This window comes from Lagopus muta, chromosome 4 (genome assembly GCF_023343835.1).
Source record: "Lagopus muta isolate bLagMut1 chromosome 4, bLagMut1 primary, whole genome shotgun sequence".
Taxonomy (NCBI): Eukaryota; Metazoa; Chordata; class Aves; order Galliformes; family Phasianidae; genus Lagopus; species Lagopus muta.
The window spans coordinates 65,630,800-65,648,243 of NC_064436.1; the positions used below are offsets into that span (position 1 = coordinate 65,630,800).

At 44.3% G+C, this 17,444-nt stretch overlaps 2 protein-coding genes and 1 non-coding gene across 3 annotated transcripts in view; 2 read left to right on the forward strand and 1 right to left on the reverse strand.

The window, feature by feature from the left end:
• Nucleotides 1-2,589, reverse strand: part of POLR1A (RNA polymerase I subunit A) — a 30,610-nt gene extending 28,021 nt beyond the window's left edge. The window contains exons 1-6 of the mRNA XM_048943589.1: nucleotides 2,469-2,589; nucleotides 1,782-1,986; nucleotides 1,357-1,506; nucleotides 1,147-1,254; nucleotides 815-900; nucleotides 624-733 (exon numbers count right to left, since the gene is read on the reverse strand). Of these exons, the coding sequence (XP_048799546.1) occupies nucleotides 624-733; nucleotides 815-900; nucleotides 1,147-1,254; nucleotides 1,357-1,506; nucleotides 1,782-1,986; nucleotides 2,469-2,545 (736 nt within the window). The 5' untranslated portion in view covers nucleotides 2,546-2,589. The remainder of the gene's footprint in view (nucleotides 1-623; nucleotides 734-814; nucleotides 901-1,146; nucleotides 1,255-1,356; nucleotides 1,507-1,781; nucleotides 1,987-2,468) is intronic.
• A 67-nt stretch (nucleotides 2,590-2,656) lies between these two features.
• PTCD3 (pentatricopeptide repeat domain 3) lies at nucleotides 2,657-17,424 on the forward strand. The gene is made up of 24 exons (XM_048943593.1): nucleotides 2,657-2,816; nucleotides 3,539-3,588; nucleotides 4,158-4,197; nucleotides 4,756-4,801; nucleotides 5,674-5,742; nucleotides 6,392-6,496; nucleotides 6,657-6,780; nucleotides 7,639-7,757; nucleotides 8,432-8,505; nucleotides 8,776-8,863; nucleotides 8,959-9,019; nucleotides 9,311-9,393; nucleotides 10,061-10,205; nucleotides 10,693-10,743; nucleotides 11,106-11,189; nucleotides 11,520-11,548; nucleotides 12,165-12,268; nucleotides 13,051-13,129; nucleotides 13,209-13,299; nucleotides 13,721-13,806; nucleotides 14,382-14,530; nucleotides 15,341-15,382; nucleotides 16,275-16,433; nucleotides 17,150-17,424. Exons 1-24 carry the CDS (start codon nucleotides 2,749-2,751, stop codon nucleotides 17,211-17,213), a joined length of 2,010 nt encoding a protein of 669 aa, XP_048799550.1. The 5' UTR covers nucleotides 2,657-2,748; the 3' UTR covers nucleotides 17,214-17,424.
• On the forward strand, nucleotides 9,091-9,233 carry LOC125692788 (small nucleolar RNA SNORD94). Its single transcript, XR_007376837.1, has one exon. It is a non-coding gene; the product is annotated as a small nucleolar RNA SNORD94 (small nucleolar RNA).
• Nucleotides 17,425-17,444: the final 20 nt, after the last annotated feature.

The window sequence follows — 17,444 nt, forward strand, 5'->3', positions numbered from 1 at the left end:
ACCACTTCTTTAAATGATCACCTCCACAGACGAGATCAAAAAATGAAGAGCCTACCTGTAACTCAAAAAGACACAAGTAGGACTCAAGTATTACTAATGAGGTCAAGATATACAAGAAATACCTTGGTCTTTGCTAACTGACAGGAGGGAAATGTTTCTTAATAATACTTCACATGCGAACAATAAAAGTGTCCACAAGAATAAGGCAAGCTATTCTAATTGTGGCAACTCCCCTGACTCTCCAGAACAACTATTTAAATCACTAAGATAACAAAACATGCCACCAGACTGGCAGCTGCTCTAAGGAGTGTAGAGATAGAAAGCCCAAAGTAGCATCTGACAAACTCATGGAGTCACAGCTGTCACTCAGAAGTACTACCACTGGGATATCCACACTTTCCTGCCTTTGTTGAATGTGTCACAGATAGGATGCTAGAGCAGACACCTGGAATTTAATGGAATCTGGGTAATCTCCTACTGCTGAACTCACTGTTTTTTCCCTTTGTTTTTCTGATCTTTTATTTTATTTTTTAATACAAAAGTCAAAAGCTCATATTCATTATTAGAAATTTGTCCATCTTAAATAAAGGCAAACATATCTGAGCATAAGGCAAACATCTTACCTACTGGTTCATCCACAACACCTTCCTCTCCTGCCTTATGAAACACTGTAGAAGGATAAGTTACTGTCAGCTTGCTGTTATGCTCTTTCCGCACCAGTGATCTCCTTGATCTTAAAGGAAAAAAGAAAAGAAGAGACTTACACTATTTGACTTCACACCACCTGTTTAATTCCTCATGTAGCTAAACTTACTTGCAGTTTGGGCATTTCTTTGAAGTCATATGTGCTTTCCAGAACTGGGATATCAATTTATTTCTACACTCACAAACATTTTTTACCTGGTGAGAAAAAACAGAAAGCAGAAAAGAAAGCATATTTCATACAAAGCTAATAGTTACTCAAACTTTGGGCCAGGGAAGAAAATATTTTTACACATTTTAGACATTTTGCTCTAAGTGTAACACAGGTCAAAACTCAAGAAGAAATTCTAGAGTCTGCATAATCAAACACAGACTTCCCTCTGTACATTATTATATTACACAGACAGAATTTGAGGTCCCAAGAGGAGCACTGATTCTACTTACATTTGAACACTGATCACTCAGTTCTTGACTTTGCAATATTTCATCAACATGGCGATTTAATTCTTCTTCAATTTCTAGAGCTGTCGCATCTGCACTTTGCTCTAAAAACTGAAAGAAATAGAATACAGATAGGTTTGTAATTGCAGTTGTAGCACCATCAACTAAAAAAAGAAAAAAAAAAAAAAGAACGGAGAAAGATGGACTACTTGCCCTGTTTAAGATGACTTCAAGATCATGCACAGCATGAAGCAACCCATGCTCCAGAACCTTCAGCTGACTTAGCAGCAAATGAACCACAGCTCGAGTACATGTCAGCATGTGACAATTTAAACAAGAACCTCGAATTAGAAGGTATAGTTTCTGGAACAAAAAGAAGGAAAAAAAGTTATTCTGGTAGATGTATTAGCTTACATGTGTGCTGTCACTCAAGAGTAATGCTATATAAGTAGTCAAGTATCATCCACAATGACGTAGTTTTCTGGTGTACAAGGACCTGCAGGTACAAATACACAAATATCTCTGTTGTGAGCTTGAACAGGACCTGAATGCCCATTTGGAAACTCTAAGACAAAAGTAGGTAGTAGTTGGACACCATCCCTCGCTTCAGTTGTGAGACAACAATTAAGCATACATACATCAAAAAACAGAGGGTTGTAGACAGTCAGAGGCAGTTCTATATGGCCAAAGTGCCCTGGGCAGTTGCTGAAGTTCTGCATGCACGTTGCACATGCTTCTTTGGAATCAGGAGGTCCCAGAGCCAGGTCGTACAATCCATTAACAGAAGGATTCCCCACGTTATCCAAATACTGAGGATTCGTTATGGCTTTTACGCTCAGTTTCCTGAAGTAGAAAGGATAAAAATCAGTGGCAGAAAAAAATAAAAATAAAAAAAAAAATAGGAAACACACTTCAACGTTACAGCCAACATTGACACTGAGTGATGAAAACTCCTTTCTGCAAGCATGCTGGGCATGCACGGGCATATCGATAGGGCTGCCTACACCACGCACAGTAAATACGTCTCTTATATATTTAATTACTGCAGGAGGAAGACGTAACGTCACCAGCTGCCCCATGCCATAAAACTATTCCGTCTTCCCCACAGGGAACACAGCACCCCGCACTCAGTGACCACAGGGGGGGGAACCATTTGCCACTGCGGCCGGGGCGCAGGCGGACTACACATCCCGGCATGCTGCGCGCCCACAGCCCATTGCCGCGTTTTGCCGCCGCCGCGCAAGGCACGCTGGGAGTTGCGGTCCTTCAGGCGGCGCACGCAATCCCTCTCGGCCGGAAGGCGGGAGCGCGTCTCGGATCCTCACCTGATCTCCTCGGCGGTGTACAACCCGAAGGAGACCTTGGCGAACCGCCACCAAGGCACCACTTTCGGCGGCCTCATGGCGAACGGGCAGGTCTCCCCGAAACAGCGCTCGGAGCCGCCAGGCAGCCAAGGGCGGAAGCACGCGGTCCCAACAGCGGAGGGAGAGGCGGGGCCGGGTGCTACCACGCATCGCCGGGGGGAGGCGGGACGAAGAGCTCGTCCCCCGCCACCGCAGGAGTGGGAGCGCCTTCCTTCCCACAGAGCGCTGCGCGAGGGCCGGCATGGCGGCACGGCGGGTAGGGGTGAGCTCCTGGCATCGAGTGCTGTCGCTGAGCGGGCGGTGCGGCCGGTAAGGCTCCGCCGTTACTTCAGGGCGAGTAGAGGGGAGCGATGGCAGTGAGGGGATGAGGAGGGGAGTTGAGGCGCGAAAGGGCGCGAAAAGATGCGCAGGCGCTTTGTTGTGCGCGTGTGTGGGCGCACCGTGCGCATGCGCGATGCGGCCTCGGGGAGACGTGAAGCGGCCCGGCAGAGCGGCCCAGCTGTCTGTGGAGTTCTCTCTCGGGTCTCTCCACACCACAGGCTTGGACTTGTGGTGTTAAAGTGGCCTAACACCTGCCTAAGCGGCAGACTGGGGTTGATTTAAAGGTGTTCCTCGAGTGAAAGGCTCCCGTGCCTGCTGTGCTGCGTGTGGGCAAAGCTTGGCTCGTGTCTGAGGTGATGAGGGCATGGCCTGTATATAAATACCTAGCAGATGGGAGCAGTTGTTATGTCGCTTTAAAGCATATGGTTGTGTTAACAGCATCTTCTTCAGCATCCAGAAGGGTCTTGAATATCTTCAGTGGAGACTCCACGACCTCTCTGGCAGCCTTGTTCCAGTTTTTGCACTGAATTAGCTTATTTAATTTATGTTCACAATTTGCTTTCTTAGATGCCACTATTCATGAAAGCTACCTTAAAGCCAAACTACCCTCAAGTTCAATTGCAAATTTTTGACTTGTCCAGAACTTCATTAATGTAGTTTTGCTCTATTAGTTTGACCTCTACTCATTCAAAGCTCTGATTGGTTTATAGGTGCTCTTCTACTAATACAGCTCTTGGGAAGACTATTGAAAACTCAGAAGGTATGATGCTGTAATTATGAGTTCTTTCCTTTTCCAGCTTCCACACAGCATAGTCTGTCATACAAAGGAGACAGCGAGTGCCATCTTTCCCCTTTTTATTTTCTTATCATCTTCATTTTGCATATATTTCCTGGCTTAATATGTTTGGTCCCCCTCACTCCAGGCAGCTATCCATATCCAATCCACAAGCTGCCCAATTACTGTTTGAAATGGAATAAGGTTTTGATATCCCCAACATCCAATGGCAAGGAGTTGTCATTTAGTCTAGAGAATCCAGAGAGGACTGAAAAAATATGGGGCTCAAGCTGTAAGATATGGGATAAGGATGATTATGGAAACGTTTATGAGTAAGTGGATAGGTCTCTCTGAAGTAGAAGACTTAGACTTGTGATCCTGTCTACACACAGCTGCTGCCAGCTTCTTCTGTTACCTGATGTAGTAGTGGTCTATGTCACACTGTGGTTTTGAAGACTTTGATTAAGTACTTTTGACTACATTAGCTTAAATCATTGGTTTTCTTTAGGTTGGGGTTTTCTATTAGTTTCTAATAATGATTTTGTTTCTTGTAGATGCTCAAGAAGAAATAGTGCTCCCACGAAGGAAAACTTGGTGAGTGTGTACTATGGGAAGGACTTAATGTGAAATTGCAGAACAGTACAGCAGAAATTAAACAAATAGCCAAATGATGTCTGCATGCAAGCTCCAAATAAGACCACCTGTACTTGAATGCTTTCAGTAGTCTGTTCCTTGTTTGCCTGAAACATAACCAAAGTCTTAAGGATCCATTGGTAGAAGAGAGGAACTCATGTATCCATCTTCACAGCAGGGATACTCTTAAGGGCTTCTGAGAAGAGCATTCAAGGATTTTTTTCTTTGTTCTTTCTGTATGTTCTCTGGTAATGTATAATAAAGACAATGTTCATAGCAGGAGGCTTAAATTCTTTTCTGATTTGTTTTTTTTTTTTTCCTCAGTCTTGTCTTTCATGTGGTTTGAGGACAGACTGTTCTTGCAGTTGAATTTTCCATCCCATTGTGAAAAGATGTTTTTTAAGTGAAGCAAAAACGACTATTTTTTTAAGAACTGAAAATCTTTACAATCCTGTACTTATGCTGCCTAACATTAAAAATCTGCAACCTGGTATTAATGAAAGCTTCTTTTTCACCTAGGGATAAACTAGCAGTTCTCCAAACATTGGCTTCTACTGTAAAAAGGGTGAGTAGTTCTCCTGACTTCTACTTTGGCCAGAAATAGAAGGCGGAACTCACACATCAAGTTTGGTTTTTTTAACAGTTTCACTTTTGCTCAACTCACTTTTGCTCAACTACCAGTGAAGGCTGTGCATTTTGATCAGACTTTTGCTAAAATCAGGAGGGCTGGAGCACCTCTTCTATGAGGAAAGGTTGAGGGAACTGGGATTGTTTAACTTGGAGAAGGCTCCAGGGAGACCTCATTGTAGCCTTCCAATATTTGAAGGGAGGGTATGAACAGGAGGGGGTACAACTATTTACTAGGGTGGATAGTGAACAAGGGGGAATGGTTTTAAACTGAGACAGGAGAGGTTTAGGTCAGATATTAGGAGGAAGTTTTTCACGCAGAAGGTGGTGACGCACTGGAACAGGTTGCCCAAGGAGGCTGTGGATGCCCCATCCCTGGAGGCATCCAAGGCCAGGCTGGATGTGGCTCTGGGCAGCCTGGTCTGCTGGTTGGTGACCCTGCACATAGCAGGGGGTTGGAACTGGATGATCATTGTGGTCTTTTTCAGCTCAGGCCATTCTAGGATTCTAAGTTTTGCAAATCATCTCAGGTCTCCTGAGAGTGTTAGAGGTGGTGATCCTACTTTCTTTGCACTCAGTGCTTGCCCTGTTATAGTAAAGACCATTTTGTGGTTGCTCTGTTAGCCCACATGTACGTGCATAATGCAGATGCTTTTTAAACAGTTTCCAAATAGTTGAACCCATTCTGAGAATGGAATTCTTGTAGCATGCAGCTGAGGTGGTGGAGCTGTCCGTAATGCCTCCATTCCATGAGGCACTGTGCCTGAGTACATAACAAAATGTTTCAGTCCTGGGTTCTCCTTCCTACAGGATCCTACTGCTGCTCATTATATGTTCCACGATGACCCTTACCTTATGCCAAGAAATTCAGCCACTGCTGTGAGTATTTCCTGTAAAATCCTTGATAGCTGTCTGATTGGAATCCTACCGTGAGTCTTTAGGCTGGGCATTTAACTCATTGTAGCTGTATTTGCATACATTGGGTATAGACTGTGAATCAGTGCTACGTAGAGATCTTGTGATTGCAGTTTATTTAAGTTGAATTACGTGTAATTTAAAACCAGGTAGTTACTGGTATGCTTGTTACTACACAAACAGCATGTGATTAATTAACCATCCTAGCCAACCCCTGGGAATTTTAGCTTTATCAATGAACAGCTGGGTGGATTAAAGTTGGGTGATGCCAGCAAATGTAGATATAAAACAGGGAGAAACTTCCTCATGCCATGTGTCTGAGAAGAGAATCTGGAGGTACTAATGTGTGATTTAAGGCGTCTGATCCATAGCTAAGTAATAGAGAAGTATTTTACAGTGTAATTTAAGGAACAGACATCCTTACCTTGTTGTAATACCAGAAAATGTATTTGGAATGTCATCTCTTCCCTGTGCTTTTATTAAGAGTTGAAGAAAAAGCATGAGTTTCATTTGGTCCCATTGAATCCCTCTGTGTTACGGAAACTGTTTTTCCTCCCTGTCAGCCTTATGGTTACATGCTTCATCAGACTCTTGTTCTCTCTTTCCTATGCAGCGTCTGTTTTTGTTGTCAAAGGAGTCTGGGAGAAATGCTGCCAAGTATATTATTAAGGAATTTCCTCACTTTTTTGACAAGATCCTTGCTGAACCTAACATACCAGTAAGCTTTTTGCTGTTTGTTTTCATTGTATTTGTGTGTTGTCAGGTAGTGAAATCAACGGTAAGACTGAGCCAAAACTAATGTAAACAGTTGGTTTTGTTAACTACTGTTGTAATGGTGAGGTTGGAGCATATGCTTGACTTGTCCTCTGTGCTTGTAGAGTTTGATGCCTGAGATTTGTACACCTCAGATTGAAGGTGTGAGTGAGGAAGCTCTGAAAGAGCGCATCAACCTCCGAATGGTGAAAGCTTCAGTGGACCTGTTTGATCAGCTCCTGCAAGCAGGTATGGGCATCACCTTGTTCCAGGATGGAGCTCTGCTTAAATCGTGCAAAGACTTCTTTTAGTAGCTGGCACAGTTCTTTAAGTTCTTTACAGAGAGAGTGGTGAGGTGCTGGAACAGCTGCCCAGAGAGGCTGTGGATGCCCTGTCCCTGGAGGTGTTGAAGGCCAGGTTGGATGGGGCCCTGGGCAGCCTGGTCCAGTATTAAATGGGGAGGTTGGTGGCCCTGCATGTGGCAGGGGGGTTGGAGATTTGTGATCCTTGAGGTCCCTTCCAACCCTGGCCATTCTGTGATTCTGTGGCATAATGTGAGATGGTCACCTTGAGTGAGAAATGTAGCTGGTTCATGTTTGCCACGTCTGCCTGAATTTGTCTGCGAGGGAGCGTCGTTTGACCAATGCATAAAGATAGAATTCTCTCTTTGCACAGGGTGACTACCACTGGAGGAGGTCTAGGCTTTGTATGGAGGCAATTTCATGACTGTGTTGCTCATTTGTCAGTTTTAAATTTGTATCGCAGGAAGTGAATTACCCAGTAGTCTCAAAGCAAGCTGTAGTCAGGAAAAGCAGCTGACATTCCAGTTGCTGTTCGCAGTTTGGGCTGCCAGCTGCTACTTCCTTCTCTTACTTGACCAGAAAAACTCATTCAGTAACACTAACAGAAAAAGAAATACTCATGTCCACTGCTGAAGTTGTCTTTTACTATAAGTAGAAGATTATATTAAGATGTTAATTTCATACCTCTGTTTCACAGAATTGCTAGAGAACTCCTTTGTCAGAAGAGAAAATAGTAATCTGTTACGACTGTACTTTGGTGATGTTTTCTCACTTTGTGACTGCTGTACATCATTATTTCCTGTAGGTACGTCCGTGTCTCTGGAAACCACGAACAGCCTTTTAGATTTGTTATGCTTTTATGGAGATGGAGAATCTACTCAGGAAAAGGAATCTGAAGAAAAAGAGGATTTGGAAGAAGCAGAGGTATGAAAAAGCTGTTGAGCTCTATTTCTCTCTTTCTTAAGTTCAAGAGCGTATAAAGGTGATTTCAAGGTTTTTGCCCTGTGCCCATTTACCTGGCAGATGGTGTGAGGCAGGTCAGATGCAGTCAGCATCTCCTACAAATACAGCAGTTATAAAAATCCTGGTCTGACCTACCAGCAAAAGCTGAGCTTAATATCTGGAACCTTGTATTGACTCGTTCTGCTGAACTGCGTTCAAATACCTGTTTCCACTGCCAGATTTGGTTTTATTGTTCACCTCCAAGACTTCTCTAATGCAGATTTAATGAAGCTGAGGGCTTCTTGTTGACATCTCGGAGAATCAGTCCTTGGATGCTGCAATAGATGTGTTTGGCACTACCTGTCCCTGGGATGGTTGTTGAGAGAGAGGGTTTTATACTTTGTATGATGTAATTATTCACTTCCACTCCACAAGTGCATTTAATTCATCTTGTATTTTTAGTAACAAACAGTATTTTTAATCTCATTATCGCTTCTTAAACATCATAGTCTAAACAACTTTATCGTAACTCATTCAAAATACTCATCTTTGGTAGCATAAAATTGCTGTTGAACTTCTGTAAGTACAATTAAACGTCAAATGATGTGTTTTAACTTTGGATTCTGAGAAACTCACTTCTACAAAAATCTTTTCAGGCGAATGCTTCAGAGCTGGAGACTCCAAAGAGGCCTCCCCAGCGAGGATTGCACCCATCTGCCTCTAGATGGAGGTACAGGAAGTGTTGCCACTGTTCCTGTTTCCAGAGTGCTGTGTGCTCACACTGTTGTTAGAAAAATGATGTGAACACTTATTAGCAGTCCATACTTGCAGATACTAATCTTTAAGTACATCTGCATTGGTTACATGTTTGAAGTATTGGTGGACATCTAGAAAGTGATTGTGGAATAGTTTGAAGGGTGAGGATGAATGTGTTTGAGTGTCAGCCCTGAAGATACCTTTTATTGAGTTCATTAACTCTGAGCTCGTGTGTCAATTCCAGGGAAAACAACAATGCTGAAAGGATATTTAAGATAATGCCGGAGAGGAACGCACACTCCTACTGCACAGTGATCCGTGGCATGGTGAAGGTAAAATTCTCCTCAGTGCTAGGAGGGCTTTTTTCAGCTCGTGAAATTTCATGTGCAGAGATTGTTTGTTTGCTTCATTCGTTTGTTTTTTCCAGCATGGGGCTTCTGCTAAAGCTTATGACATGTACACAGAACTGCTGAATGACAGGCACAAGGGTAAGCATCTCCTGTTTTCAATGACGGTCTTCTAAGTAGTAGAAAGCTGTGGGTAGGTGAATGTTTCTTTCATGGCAGTGATGATTGGCGCAGGGGTACGGACCTCAGCTGGATCATGGGAGCTGAGTGCAAACTGCTGAGTTCAGTGCAGCTGGCGTGTGGCTGGCTCACTGGAAACAGGTTTGCATGAGAACTTCGCCTAAGACTGAGCCATGTTACAACAAGTAGCTCTCCAAAGAATGTCCTTGTCAGTTGGAATGAGTTAGGCTTGTTTTTTGTTACGTTTTCCAGCTGATGTGCACACCTTCAATGCACTGATTACAGCAGTCCCGTTTCTGAAGGACAGGTTCCTGGAAAGATGGGAATTAGTCAAGGTAAGCAGGTAAAAGGATGGGTTAATAGTGCAGGGACTGAGTCTGCATTGTAAGTTTGCAGTTGTTCACAGATTGATGCTAAAAATGAGCTTTGTAAAAGATAACAGTATCTGCTGCAAAGGAATTAATGCTGGTTTAGATACCAACTAGCTGTTAAGGAGTGAACAGTGTACAAAATCCAGCTTTGTCCTAGCAGAGCAGTTTGTTTTCTGAGAACATACTGATCCAAGAACTGCCCAGCCAGAAAGTGGAAATTATGATTGTAAAATCATAGGATATAATGGGAAGTTTAAAAAATAGATTTAAAGCTCCTCTCTGAATTGTGATTAATGGTGTTGGAAATAGAATTTAGAGGAGTAGTAACGTTAGAGGTTCCAGTAGTGATGAGATGATAACATCAGTAAGGAAGAGTAGTGAGTAAACTTAACAGTGTCTTTGTTCTGCTCAGAAGTCTCAAAGATCTGATGTGCTGTCATTTGGCAGTCTTGTTCCTCAGTCAAATTAATTAAAGATGAGGTAGTTCTCCCTGAAGTGATCACTTGAGGCAGTGTTGTTCACTTGCAGGCCATGACTGCAAGACTGGGCAAATATCTCTGCCTCCTTGCATGATGATAAACCATGATCCATCGTGTATGAAGCACTAAGGATTTTGTTGTTGCTCTTCGAGATGTTCCTGAATCACATGGCTCAGCAGGAAGTGCAGCCAAACGTGCGAACCTTTAATGCTGTTCTGAAGACTCTGAGGAGATGTGGTGGTGTAGGCAGAAGTATGGCTGTGCCAGTAATGAAGGAGATGGAAGCACTTGAAATCGGTAAGGGAACCAGAATGCCACAGCCAGAATAAAGTATTTGGTTGCTAAAGTTAGGACCATGTTTATTGTTATTGTTGACCTGGTTACATCTAGCTCTGTAAGGGCAGTGTGGGCATGCAGTGGGCACAACAGATTTGGTGTGTTGTGGAGGGTGCTTTGCCCAAATAGCAGCTTGCTGATATGCTGAAGACGTGCAGAGAGGAAAACTAGGTACAAAACTTCACTGCTTTTAAATTAGAGCAGGGAAGCTTGGCCACGTGTCCCTTAGCAATATGATGCTCCAGCTGATTGTTCGTGCTTAGATACTGTCCCTTCGAGTACAGTGTTTGTAAACGAGGTCTGTCTGTCATTAGGGTGAAAAGGGAGAGGGGTGATTGAGTAAATTACGAGTAGTGCCTGACCAGAAGGCCTGGAGACAGTGAATCAGAGCTTGAGCAGAGTGCTCAGTCAAGAATGTTGTGGTAACTTCCATCTTTTTGCTTTTCAGAGCCTAGCCTTGCAACGTATGATCATCTTCTCTCCATATTTTATAGAACTGGTACGTGCAGTATTACCTTGGCTGTGAGTGTATCTCAAGTAACATCTGGTTTCAATGCTTTCCAAATGCAGTGGATAAGAGCAATTGATTTGTGACCTCACATAGAGCTGCTTAGGTGTGCAGTCCTGGCCCTGTTAACTGTTCTGTCTGATTCCAGTTGAGTGAACAAAGTGATACAGAGTATCATTAATTCGTGAAGAGATGAAAGGGTTCTTCTGCTTTGTGTGTTAACTGCAGAAGCTGAAAAGAAAACCTATTTTCTTGAGTTGATACAGGCTACTCAGTCTTTGTGGAGGAGATTTTGTACCAAAAAGTTCATAGTACAGCTGAGATGTGATATTGCTTATTTGTTTGTCCCACAGTTGATCTTGCCCCATCAGGCATCATCTCCGAGGTGCTAGATGATGTGGAAAAGAGGAGCTTCACTCCCCAGGACCCTGATGATGGTATGAATTTCAATCTGTCTGACAGTCAGGTGTTGGAGGGGGCAGTTGTAACAGCTTGGGCAGCTGTGGGTGTGCTGAAGAGGTGGATGATGAACTCCAGCACCTGTCTTTGTTGCACATGTTCTCTGCCTTGGGTCAAAGAAGAGAACGTAGCTTTTGTGAAACTGCCCAGGCTCAGACAGCTCACCTATATTTCTATATTGTCAAATTTAGCTGCACATTCAGTTTCTAATTGAAAATGTCCTGTCTGCCTTGGGAGTCTGGGTTCGTGGGTTGCTGTATGTCTCATTGAAAGCTGCAAACTAACAGACTTCATTTTTTCCCTTTCAGCCAAATTTTTTATCAGTGCCATGCAGGTGGTAAGTAACTCATCCCTGCAGTCAGAAATCGTTTGAGCCCTTTAGGTTTTTCTGGATTGTCTGTGAGTTTTCCAGCCTGTCATGTAAGATTTAGCTCTGTGTCATTGTCTTTTTCACCTGTGTCCATCACCTTCTGCAACCTCCCTACACAATCCTGCGTTTTTTTGTGATGTTTCTCAGTTGGTAACTTGCCTGTGTACACAGAGCTACACAGCTGCCTGTGCTCTGTGCCTGCATCCTGCTTCTAGCAGCAGTCAGCTCCCTCCACACCAGAGAGTGTCAGTGTAGCTCATTCAGCAGCTTTGCTTTTCATAGAATCATAGAAACACCAAGGTTGGAAAAGACCTAAAAGATCATCCAGTCCAACCGTTCACCTATTCCCAATAGTTCCCACTAAACCATGTCCCTCAACACAAGGGACATTTTTTTTTTGCCCCTAAGGAGAGTCACTCATTTGTCCCAAGTAAGAAGAATGCCCAGGCAGTCACTGTGCTGAATTGCACTCTGTTAAGAACATTTGCTGTCAGACCATTACTTGTCTGTGTGAAAGTGAGTCTTGGAAGAAAGTATTAAGTGTTACATTTGGCAGCTTTAAAATCTGACTCGTTTGTTGCAGTGCTGTGATCTTAAGGATATCAAGCTTGCCTATCGTTTAAATAAGGCAATGGAGAAGGGAGACAATTGGAAGTTCTTGGACATGGACCGGTTAAATTCGTACTGGTGAGTGAAGTGAGGTTAACATTCAGTGTCTCGAGTGTTGTCATCAATTTGAGTACAAACTGAGATTTGAACACTGTGCAGGAAGATGCTTTGTTAAACATCAGATACTGTGTGTGCAGTTTGGAAATTAGTTAACAAAGAAGCTCTTAAGAACAGCAGTAGCTAGGATCTATTTTTGGTTTATGGCCTTTCCCAAACTGAAATAAAGCATCTCGGAGTGTAGGGAGTTCATGAGTTCAGAAATGTCAGAAGGCCAAATGTGTAAAACGTGTCGGAGATGATCATCATTGAAGGTCATACCTCCTTAGTGGTCCCTCTTACATTGTTACCTGTCCAGGAGGGCAGAGAAGGATCAGTAGAAGGTTGTAAACCCAGCCCTTCCATCTCCTAGCTTAATCTTCCAGTTTAGCTTAATCTCCATCCAACCAGCTGAACCTTACAGTCATGCTATCCACTTAGGATGGCAGTTTAGGAGACCACAACAAAGTAGCACAAATGTGGTGGCTGTATCTCTGTTACATGTAATGATCACAGATACATTCAGGCACCAAACTTCAGGCAGTTTGATTGTAATCATGGCATCTGAATCTTTGCTAATGTAATTAAGTGCTGTGGTTGCAGAATGTAATTAACTAGTTAGAGTATTCTGATTTGAAGAACAGCATACTAAGACATTGTAGCTAGAGATGCTCCTGTAAGTTCATTCAGACAATAATCTGGTCCTTCTCTGTGCTTCATGTGATCTGATTGTTACTGAATTAGAGCCGTTTTCCCTCCTGTAGGTCAAGATTCTTCTCATTGTTGTGTATGATGGAACAAATCGATGTCGTGTTGAAATGGTACAAAGAGATGAGCCCTTCGGTGAGTTTCTTACTGTAAGCTTTAAAGCTTTGCAGTGGAGAACAGTTACAGTTCACTGAAGTGATTCTTCCTTCGCCAGCTCTTCTATCCAAGTCCTAAAAATATCTTGGACCTCCTCCAAGCCCTGGATGCAGCCAACCAATTGGAAGTGATCCCTTCAGTCTGGGAAGGTTGGTGGGAGCCACGTGGCTATGTGGGCCGTTGCTGGGATATAAGCTGGCAGCAGTGCACAGTGGGAGGTGCTGGGGGTACTTGGTGGTGCTCAGAGAGCTGCAGTCGGATGCTTTGGCAGGAAGGTTGTTATTCCTGAGTGCAGCAGGGAGGGGACTGTGATAGAGAAAATCTCTGCTGTCAGTTCTGCCCAGTCAGAGAGGTGGTGGCTGTGCGTGTTTAAATGCCAGCAAGAATTAGAAGTCATTGTCCTGGGAAATGCAGTGCTTACCAGGGAGCAGCAGCTTAAGCAGCTGCCCAGGTTTGACTTGTGTAAATTCTTTGCCTGTTCTTTGCTTTTTATGCTGGGGAGACAAGAATGCAAATATGGGCTTTAGCATATGGAAAATATCCTTCTGACTGCTATCTTTATCTAAACAGATATGAAACAGCTAGGGTTTAGTAAGAGACGAGATCTTTTGGAAGAACTTTTGTCCTTGATGAGCAGGGATCAGCACCCTGAAGAGGTAAGGAAGGCCAGTAAAAAGCCCATTTCTGTGTATGGCAGATGTGTTGCTGTCCCTAGGCTGTGCTGTGCTTGAGCTGTCTTACTGCCCCCGGATCTGTGAGGTCCAGTTGCCGTGTGTGTGCCATTACAAGTTTCCAGATCTGTCTGAGTTTGTCCAGATCTGCTGAGCTCTTCCGATTGTCTTCAGTGTGTAAAGAAACCTCAGATACAGAAGGGGATGACTTTGGTACCAGGGTTTGGAAGAGGAATCCTTCAGTGAGGGCTGTTGAGCAAGAACATAACACATCTCTGGGGGTGCTCATGGCAGCATTCACGGATTTTTGCCATAGATGTCACTGCTGTAACTCTTCATCTTGAGAAACCAGTTAAAGGCTTGTATCTCTAAGCACAGCTCTCCTCTCCAGTGTTGTTTTGGAGCAGATCTTTCTGCCAAGATCACCTGCTGTTAATTCGCAGAATGAAATCATGCTGGGGCAGACCTACAGCATCTGTAGAGGATGTAGGAGTAGTGGCATTGAAGTGGATGACATTGGTTGCAGAGGTTTTAGCATTAACAGTGTGATCATTTCACAGATTCAGCAGGCATTTGCCAAGTGTGCAGAAGATATCAAAACAGTCCACGAGCAATCTGGGAAGGATCAGGCCCCAGTGGAATGGACAGGCAGTGCACTGGGCAGTGTCACTGTGGTGTTTTCCAGGGCTGGGAGAACCCAGGATGCTTGGTACGTCTGTGGCTGTCAGGAGCTCTTTGGTGATGCTGTATCTCAGGTGTAATCAGAAAATCCAAATCTTAATGGCTGGTTCTCTAGGAATGCTAGTGCAGATAAAGGGATGTGGGTCAGTCCTGCTGGGGATGTTACTGGGCTTTTTTCTTAATTTTCTTATTCATTTTTGACACCAAGCTGTAGCTGTATGTCTTTAAGATGGTTGGAAGTAAGCACAGTAAGCGTGGCATAGTGTTGGCCATTTGCTTGTGGCAAGGTATGACTTCCTATCACTTTAATGAGAACAGCTGATTTCCTACAGCTTCCCATTTCCTAATATTTAGAACTCTTCACCAAACTCCTGAAGAGTTTAAATGGTATAATTAAATTCTTAATTAGACCTACGTCTAAGTGAACATTTTTAGAACCCTTCAGAAGCTAGAATTGGCTGTCCTGCATGCTCTCAAATTGAAATACAGGTTGAAATACCCAGCCTCCAAACATGAGGTTCTGAGCCATTTTCTGTTAAACTGAGGTGTTTCTTTGCACTCATTTCTTGGACACAAAATTAGTAAGAACCTTTTTAAAAGCATCTAAGATTTCAAAGTGAACTTGTGACCAGTCACACTCGTCATTTGTTCTGTAGTATTTGAAGGTGTTCTGTGTTAAGCTGTTCAGTGATGTTAGGTTGGGATGCATCTGTAAGCATCTGGAGTGGGATCTGCTGGAACTGGGGGTGTCTCCAGGAAACAGAACTCACCTAGGCTTCATCTAGGCTTTGTCCCTTTGTTTACTACCTGTCTGTGCCTGTGTTTTGTTTTTGAACAGGAGCATGATGGAGCGTTTCCAGCAAATCAATAGGATTCCCACGTGAGTACCTCCAGGCTCTGGCTTTGTGTACCCAGACCCCCTTTGGCTGAGACTTTGCACTTCCGTTGTGACTGATAACAGCGGCCCATATCTGATGGTAGCTGTTAACAGCACTTTGTGCTTGCCATTTCCTGCAAGCTTCTGCTAGTCTGGAAGGAAGGCTTCATACTGCCAGGTCGCTCCAGAGCCCCTGTATCAGTTTGGGGAATAGGGAAAGGAGTTATCTGAGGTTGTGCTGTAGTTGGTAATTTGTGGGTTGTGAATGTGAAAGGAAGGTGGTTTCCATGTTGTTACAAATGGATCTGAAGGCTCTCTGGTTGCAGTGTCCCCTGCTCCACTGCAGCACCAGCTGTGAACACTTGCTTGCTTCCCTGCTGAAAGGCAATGAATATGCAGCAGCTGCCATAGATAACAAAGGAGCAGAGCCAGCCCTACAACATGAAGGAGCTGGAGGAGCAGAGCTGGAGTCAATGGCTCCCTGTGCCCATGGACATCACGGCAGCCTCTGGCAGAGACACGCTGCCTGGGATTTTAATCACTGTTCTCCTGCCATTTCTGTACCTCTACTAGCCACAGCGTAGGCTTTGGGGGGGCTGTAAAGGAGGGAGGTTTATTTAGGCTGTTGTAAAGGTGGGGTCTTCATCCTGGGCAGTGAGCTGCTGCCATTATTTTTGTGCAGTACTGCTTTCTGTAAGTTTAGGAGTTCCAAAGTGCATCATGCTGGTATGGGGTGAAGGCTGAGGTGTAACAGCTCTGGCAGGAGCAGAATTGGCCTGCTTTTATCATCTGAAAAGCATCCTGCCTTTCCTCCTAAGGCAGCTGCGTGCAGTGAGCTCATGGCCACCTCACCTGGGGCCCTGTGGACCACCACCCTTTGCCTTTGCTCTTACAGTGACCTGGTGATGGAGGAGTTCTTGAACTGTGCTAAACAAACCAATTCTCCCGTTGAGGCAATTAAGCTGGTAAAGCTGGCAGTGTCCCTTGGTCTTCCTTCATCGCAGAAGCTAAAAAGCAGAGTAGAGAAGGAATTTGAACTCTCTGAAAACCAGAAGTAAGTTGGACTGCTTTATGGTATTGCTGTAGGGGTATAGTAGGCAGGGTGCTGGGGGGTAATTCCTGTGCAAAGGCTTCTCTGCTAGCACAGCTGAGAGAGCTTGCTTTCAGAATGATGTGCTTTTGTGTTGACTGCTGCATTTACACCTCGAAAAATAACCCCCCCTTGATCACAGCTGGAAGGGAATGAGTGTGACCTTTCACTGTGGAGTTACCCACAACACCGCTCAGATCTGCTATCACCTTTCCCCCCCAGCATCTTTTCTGAGCAGGCTCTGGCCTCTGAAAAGACATAGATTTCAGGTGCCTTAAAGCAGGGAAATGGTACAGGGCCACCAGTGTATTTCACAGCTTCTGAGGTTTGTGGTCGACCCTCAGTGCGTTCTGTTGACCACTGCAGTTTGTTGCTGAGCCTCTGTGGTCACGCTCAGAGGACAGGCCTAGCCTGCTCCTAGCCAGCAAATGAGTAGAAGTGCCTGCAGCCTTGATAGCTGGCCCACCAGTCTGGGTAACTGAAGTAGTCTGCTGTGCCAGAAAGAGATGGGCGTGCTTGGACCAAACGGGTGGACCTGTCCCTTGTGGCAACAGGCATCAGCAGCCCATAGTGTGCTCCTTGGAGTGGGATTACCCTGTGTTTTGGATATTTTGTTTCAAGCTAAAGGTTCCAAAGGTTTTTTTCAACATATTTTTACTCAACTGTTTTAATATCTGCAGGAAGGCACTGGAGAGCATCCAGTCAGACAGCGACAGCAGCGACAGCGACAGCGACCACGAGTAGCTGGCCTCCCTGCCTTCCCTTTGGGAAAAGCTGGAGTGCTCCAGTGAGAAACATGCTGCTTTCTGGAGGCTGCTCAGCAGCACAGCTTGTTGGCAGCTCGAGCAGCACTTTGCTGGGACCTCCTGGGACTTCAACCAGCGCTAATTTAATTCCTTCCATGCTGACTTCACTTAAGTATGAAGTTTACTCTGTATGTAAATGCTGTAAGTAACGTGGTATTCGTTGTCTGTG